Source organism: Oncorhynchus nerka, linkage group LG9b (assembly GCF_034236695.1).
Source record: "Oncorhynchus nerka isolate Pitt River linkage group LG9b, Oner_Uvic_2.0, whole genome shotgun sequence".
Taxonomy (NCBI): Eukaryota; Metazoa; Chordata; class Actinopteri; order Salmoniformes; family Salmonidae; genus Oncorhynchus; species Oncorhynchus nerka.
Genome location: NC_088424.1, coordinates 45674197 through 45681814, shown reverse-complemented (window position 1 = coordinate 45681814; position 7618 = coordinate 45674197). Strand labels below are relative to the sequence as shown.

General features: G+C 44.3%; 1 protein-coding gene across 1 annotated transcript; it reads right to left on the bottom strand.

The window, feature by feature from the left end:
* Window positions 1-1280: 1280 nt before the first annotated feature.
* LOC135565723 (sodium channel protein type 2 subunit alpha-like) lies at window positions 1281-1596 on the bottom strand. The gene has a single exon (XM_065013633.1). It carries the CDS (start codon window positions 1560-1562, stop codon window positions 1281-1283), a length of 282 nt encoding a protein of 93 aa, XP_064869705.1. The 5' UTR covers window positions 1563-1596.
* Between the last annotated feature and the right edge of the window lie 6022 nt (window positions 1597-7618).

The following is a 7618-nucleotide window of genomic DNA, read 5'->3' as shown; positions in this document are numbered from 1 at the left end:
GGGGGCACCGGTACAGAGTCAGTGTGCGGGGGTACAGGTTAGTAATGAGGCTATATACAGGGGGTACCGGTACAGAGTCAGGGGTACAGGTTAGTAATGAGACTATATACAGGAGTTACCGGTACAGAGTCAGGGGGGTACAGAGTCAGGGGGGTACAGGTTAGTAATGAGGCTATATACAGGGGGCACCGGTACAGAGTCAGTGTGCGGGGGTACAGGTTAGTAATGAGGATATATACAGGGGGTACCGGTACAGAGTCAGGGGGGTACAGGTTAGTTGAGTCACGGGCAGTTTGGAAGCCTTTGTTAAGGCGTAACAAGCAAGTGATATAAAACGCAGAAAATCAGTGGGTAAATTGTAATATATTATTAGATATTCACTATTAGTAATTACTGGATTGTAAAAGAAGTACTGTATTGCTGTTTTGATATGTATTTACTGTAGCATACTGTAAATGATGGTGCATTGTGGGGCGAAATATTATTGGAGGAGAAAGAATCACTGGCTCATTAACATATTTTAAGGCGTGCCTTGTCTATATTTGTTGCACCCGTTAGTGAGAGTCCTGTACTAATTTAAGTGATATGTGGTGGTAGTAGTTCCCTGATTCTTACATATAGGGGACAGATCAGAGCGGCAGCAGGTATTAAACCTTGTAAAAGGTCCATTTGATCTATTTGCCTTTGTAATCACATCCTGTTTGGAAGTCTTTGATAAGTCCTCTAGAAGCACCTACTAGTCATTAATATGCTGTAATATGCACACAACAAACTGATGGGCTCTTGTCCCTTGTAATTACAGTAAAATACAGTAGAAATACATTTTCTTACAGTTTAATGACGACTTTTACTGTATTTTACTGTGTTTAATTGCTCTGATCTATCATGTTTCCATGAATATATCAGTATTGTATGGGCACTATCATTGAGAGTCAGAGTGGAGGCTGCTGAGGGGAGGACGGCTCATAATAAACTCTGGAACGGAGCGAACGGAATGGCATCAAACTATGTGTTTGATGTATTTGATACCATTCCACTCATTCCGCTCCAGCCCATCCTCCACCATTAATGTGTCACCAACCTCCTGCACCACCCCCCCTCCCCTCCCTCACAGCCCACACCCCTACCCCACACTCACAGCCCACACCCCTACCCCACACTCACCCTCTGATTCTTGAAGTAGAAGGGATCGATGTCATCCACAGGTACCCCAACCAGTCCTGGGGGAATGTCACCAACCTCCTGCACCCCCCCCCCTCCCTCCCTCACAGCCCACACCCCTACCCCACACTCACCCTCTGATTCTTGAAGTAGAAGGGATCGATGTCATCCAGAGGTACCCCAACCAGTCCTGGGGGAATGTCACCAAAGATGCGTGGAAGTTGTTTTCCGGCCTCCAGGTCGGGCCTGGACATGGGCAGCTCCACGTTGCCCAGATCCTCCTGGTAATCCTTGGCGTTCTTGGCCTGCTCCTCGGCAATCCGCTGCTCGATGGCGGCCAGGGATTCGCGAGTGAACCGGCGCAAGCCATCAGGACCCGTTGGTAACAGCATGGCTGCCATCTTTTCATCCTGATTATCCTGTACTAAAATTTACTTACAGCTGTTGATACAGGTGGAGGTGGGGAAGACAGACGCCAGAGAGGGACAGAGAGGGAGAGAGAGAGGATGAGAGAGAGGGTGAGATAATGGGTAAGACAGAGCCAGAGAGGGAGAGAGAGGGGAGAGAGAAAGAGAGAGAGAGGATGAGAGAGAGGATGAGAGAGAGGGTGAGAGAATGGGTAAGACAGAGCCAGAGAGGGAGAGAGAGGGGAGAGAGAGAGAAAGAGAGAGAGAGGATGAGAGAGAGGATGAGAGAGAGGGTGAGAGAATGGGTAAGACAGAGCCAAAGAGGGAGAGAGAGGGAGAAAGAGAGAAAGAGAGAGAGAGGATGAGAGAGAGGGTGAGAGAGAGAGGGTGAGAGAATGGGTAAGACAGAGCCAGAGAAGGAGAGAGAGGGGAGAGAGAGAGAAAGAGAGAGAGAGTGTGAGAGAAAGAACAAACACCATTGTAAATACACCAATATTTATATTCATTTTTTCCCTTTTGTACTTTGTAAACAATATAAATATATGTTTCACATGTTAACAAATCCCTTAAATTGAATTTAATTAAAAGAGAGAGAGAGTGAGAGAGGGAAAGAGAGAGGGAGAGAGAGAGAGGAGGTGAGAGAGAGAGAGAGCGAGAGAGAGAGAGAAAGAGAGAGAGAGAGAGGGTTAAAGAGAGAGAGAGGGTTAAAGAGAGAGAGAGGGTTAAAGAGAGAGTGAGAGAGAGAGAGAGGGTTAAAGAGAGAGAAGGTGAGATAGATAGAAAGGGTGAGAGAGCGAGCGGATGAGGGAGAGAGAGGGTGAGAGAGAGAGAGAGAGAGAGAGAGAGAGAGAGAGAGAGAGGGTTAAAGAGAGAGAGAGAGGGTTAAAGAGAGAGAAAGATGGATTAGAAAGTAAGTACCATTGAAGACACCACTATGGTATGAATGACTTGTTGAGTCATCATATAACAAACCCCAGCTCCATTATGGTTTTGACTACAAAGTAGCAGGTTAACATAATTATCGTGGCAGGTTAGGAGAATTATCATAGCAGGTTAGCATAATTATCGTAGCAGGTTAGCATAATTATCGTAGCAGGTTAGCATAATTATCGCAGCAGGTTAGCATAATTATCGTAGCAGGTTAGCATAATTATCATAGCAGGTTAGGAGAATTAAATTATGGTTAGGAAAGTAGAAGAGATAGCTAAAAATTAATATATATCATTTACTTTTGACGTCAATTTGACATAAACTGTATTCTATTTAGCCATGGCCCTCCATGATGCATGGATTACAACCGCCAAACCTGACCCTTGACCTCTGCTGATGCAACTGTAAAGTCCCTTGAACAATACAGATTATTGGCTGAATGTCACTGTGTTCTATGAACAGATCTGATGGGACAGCATTCTTGTATCTAAACTCTCAGATCTCAGGAGCTGATTTCCCAGAGGGCCATTCTGCTCTAATCCAGCCCCGACAGGCTGTATTTTAAGGCCTCTCAAAAAACTGCACATCTGACAGTTCCTCTGACAACCTTCAAGTGGCCACACTTACCGGAGAGGATATGAGCTTTAAAGGGAAGAAATGATCCGCAGAAATTGCATAATTTGTTGACATTGTGTCTCCTGAACCACAGTGGATATCGGGACAGGAGAAAACCACAATTCCACCGTGACAAAAAAAACACACAGAAGACTATGGATGTGAGATTGTTCATTTTAAAATACTACCGTACGTCTCCCGGTAACAATATAATGGGAGATGTTGTTGTCTTATTATACTGCTTGGTAGAATAGAAAACGAATAGCAGAATAGGATCATGGCTAGATAATCCTGACCAGGTGTGCCTTGTTTGAATGGCCATTCCTACGTCATGGTGAGGTGGTAATCTGTAACTGTCTGGAAAGCTCTAGTGTGTCATTGCTGCGGTCGGTCCCATCGCAAAGGGTTTCTTACAGTAAGGAACGCGTCATACGGGTCGTCACCACCACCACCACTGTGGCGTTCTTATATTTCTCTGTTTAGGCTTTGTGTTATTTAATGTGTTTAATGTGTTTGGCTGAAAGCCAAATTGACTCTGCTCTTCTGATTGGAATAGCCCAGGGCAGAGAGAGAGAGAGAGGGAGAGAGAGAGAGAGAGAGAGAGGAGGGAGAGGGGGGAGGAGAGTTAGAGAGGGAGAGAGAGAGAGAGAGAGAGAGAGGGTTAGAGAGAGAGAGGGAGGAAGGGAGGGAGGAAGAGAGAGGAGAGGGAGTTCCAGTCAGTGCATACGTCTGTGTGTTGAAAGAAAGACATGTTTTAAGTTCTTTACCAGTGACCAGCGCCAGCTTCCTGTTACCCAACCGCCTCTGTCAAAGTAGGCCAGCCATAGTTGTCAGTCAGAGGATTATAAAGCAATGGTCACTAGCCAGCCCTGACCTGGGATGGGGATGGGTATGAGGCCTGTCACTGTCCCTCCCATGTAGGGGGAGGGGGGAACTGGTCGAATTGACATCATTATAAAACTGGGCTGACATCACTATAAAACTGAGATGACATCACTATAAAACTGGGATGACATCACTATAAAACTGGGATGACATCACTATAAAACTGGGATGACATCACTATAAAACTGGGATGACATCATTATAAAACTGGGATGACATCATTATAAAACTGGGATGACATCATTGTAAAACTGGGATGACATCACTGTAAAACTGGGATGACATCATTGTAAAACTGGGATGACATCGCTATAAAACTGGGATGACATCATTATAAAACTGGGATGACATCATTGTAAAACTGGGATGACATCACTATAAAACTGGGATGACATCATTGTAAAACTGGGATGACATCATTGTAAAACTGGGATGACATCACTGTAAAACTGGGATGACATCATTGTAAAACTGGGATGACATCATTGTAAAACTGGGATGACATCACTATAAAACTGGGATGACATCACTGTAAAACTTGGTGAAATGACACCATTAGGCCTACAATCAGAAACTGGCTGAGGTAATATCCTTGTTTCAACTGCATTTCAACCAATGCTGGGCTGGCATTGAAGTGCTCCCCTACATTCACCTCTGTCTCAAACGGGATAAAACTGTGGTCCGAACTATTTTAAACAATAATGAAAGAGAGATCTAAACTGATTGTTGTTAGAATAACCAGGCTGCTGTGTAACCGGCTGGTCCATACATTACAGGCCAAACAGCTGCCTAAAATCAAATAGGTTTACAAACAGGATCAAAACCAAGTTATCCCTATTGAGAAGGATTGAGATGTCCCCTTCCATATCATTGGCTTAGCTGCTAGGATTCCCTATTAACAAATGGAGAGATTGTTATTTCCATAGAACTGGCTTAGATCCTAGCATTCCCTTCACTATTGGCTTATCTCCCGGTGAGGGGATCCCCCTGTTCTGTCCTATCCTGTCCTGTCCTATCATTGATCCATGATCTCTACACACCCAGCCACCCACCCACCCAGACAGACAGATACTAGAAGTCATCTCTTATCTGCTTTTATTTGATCTGCTTATTTGGCCCAGGTTGATCAAAATCTCAGATCAGACTGACTAGATCCAACCAACTGGATCACTGACTAGATCACTGACTAGATCCAACCAACTGGATCACTGACTAGATCCAACCAACTGGATCACTGACTAGATCCAACCAACTGGATCACTGACTAGATCCAACCAACTGGATCACTGACTAGATCCAACCAACTGGATCACTGACTAGATCCAACCAACTGGATCACTGACTAGATCCAACCAACTGGATCACTGACTAGATCACTGACTAGATCCAACCAACTGGATCACTGACTAGATCCAACCAACTGGATCACTGACTAGATCCAACCAACTGGATCACTGACTAGATCACTGACTAGATCCAACCAACTGGATCACTGACTAGATCCAACCAACTGGATCACTGACTAGATCCAACCAACTGGATCACTGACTAGATCCAACCAACTGGATCACTGACTAGATCCAACCAACTGGATCACTGACTAGATCCAACCAACTGGATCACTGACTAGATCACTGACTAGATCCAACCAACTGGATCACTGACTAGATCCAACCAACTGGATCACTGACTAGATCCAACCAACTGGATCACTGACCAGATCCAACCAACTGCATCACTGACTAGATCCAACCAACTGGATCACTGACTAGATCCAACCAACTGGATCACTGACTAGATCACTGACTAGATCCAACCAACTGGATCACTGACTAGATCCAACCAACTGGATCACTGACTAGATCCAACCAACTGGATCACTGACTAAATCCAACCAACTGGATCACTGACTAGATCACTGACTAGATCCAACCAACTGGATCACTGACTAGATCCAACCAACTGGATCACTGACTAGATCACTGACTAGATCCAACCAACTGGATCACTGACTAGATCCAACCAACTGGATCACTGACCAACCAACTGGATCACTGACTAGATCACTGACTAGATCCAACCAACTGGATCACTGACTAGATCCAACCAACTGGATCACTGACTAGATCACTGACTAGATCCAACCAACTGGATCACTGACTAGATCCAACCAACTGGATCACTGACTAGATCCAACCAACTGGATCACTGACTAGATCACTGACTAGATCCAACCAACTGGATCACTGACTAGATCCAACCAACTGGATCACTGACTAGATCCAACCAACTGGATCACTGACTAGATCCAACCAACTGGATCACTGACTAGATCCAACCAACTGGATCACTGACTAGATCCAACCAACTGGATCACTAACTAGATCCAACCAACTGGATCACTGACTAGATCCAACCAACTGGATCACTGACTAGATCCAACCAACTGGATCACTGACTAGATCACTGACTAGATCCAACCAACTGGATCACTGACTAGATCCAACCAACTGGATCACTGACTAGATCCAACCAACTGGATCACTGACTAGATCCAACCAACTGGATCACTGACTAGATCCAACCAACTGGATCACTAACTAGATCCAACCAACTGGATCACTGACTAGATCCAACCAACTGGATCACTGACTAGATCCAACCAACTGGATCACTGACTAGATCACTGACTAGATCCAACCAACTGTATCACTGACTGGATCCAACCAATGTCATTCCCATTTGGTGGGGGAAGAAATAGGTTAAATTCTCCATTAGCAGATAATGAGGTTGCTACATCAGATAAAGATGTAGTGGTGGTGTTTCTCTTGTGATTTGGCATTCAGAGACGCACCGTGCAAGAGCACTCACTGATTACAAAGCTGTAGCAATGCAGAATACTGCAGTCATCTGCAGTGTCAGGTGAAATATCATGCCCTGTGAGACAAACCTCGTGGTGAAATATCATGCCCTGTGAGACAAACCTCGTCTATACATCGTTATATGTGGTGAAAAATCATGCCCTGTGAGACAAACCTCGTGGTGAAATATCATGCCCTATGACAGACTTCACATCATTACCATCTAAGACAATGCTTTGTTCACATATGATGTTGTGCTTCCATAACAATGGTGACATTGGCATTACTATTCTCCCTCTATTTTGTTTTAACTGTAGATCAACTAGTTTAGTTTTTTTTAAATAATAGTGAAGACATCAAAACTATGAAATAACACATATGGAATCATGTATTAACCAAAAAAGTGTAAAACAAATCAAAATATATTTTAGATTTTAGATTCTTCAAAGTAGTCACCCTTTTCCTTGATTACAGCTTTGCACACTGTTGGCATTCTCTCAACCAGCTTCATCTGGAATTCTTTTCCAACAGAGTTCCCACATATGCTGAGCACTTGTTTGCTGATTTCCTTCACTCTGCGGTCAAACTCATCCCAAATCATCTCAATTGGGTTGAGATCGGGTGTTTGTGGAGGCCAAGTCATCTGATGCAGCACTCCATCACTCTCCTTCTTGGTCAAATAGCCCTTACACAGCCTGGATGTGTGCTGGGTTATTGTCCTGATGAAAAACAAATTATAGTCAAACTAAGCGCAAACCA

Coding starts and splice junctions, on each gene's coding strand:
- LOC135565723 (XM_065013633.1), bottom strand. CDS start 1,562: ATGGCAGCCATGCTGTTACCAACGGGTCCTGATGGCTTGCGCCGGTTC.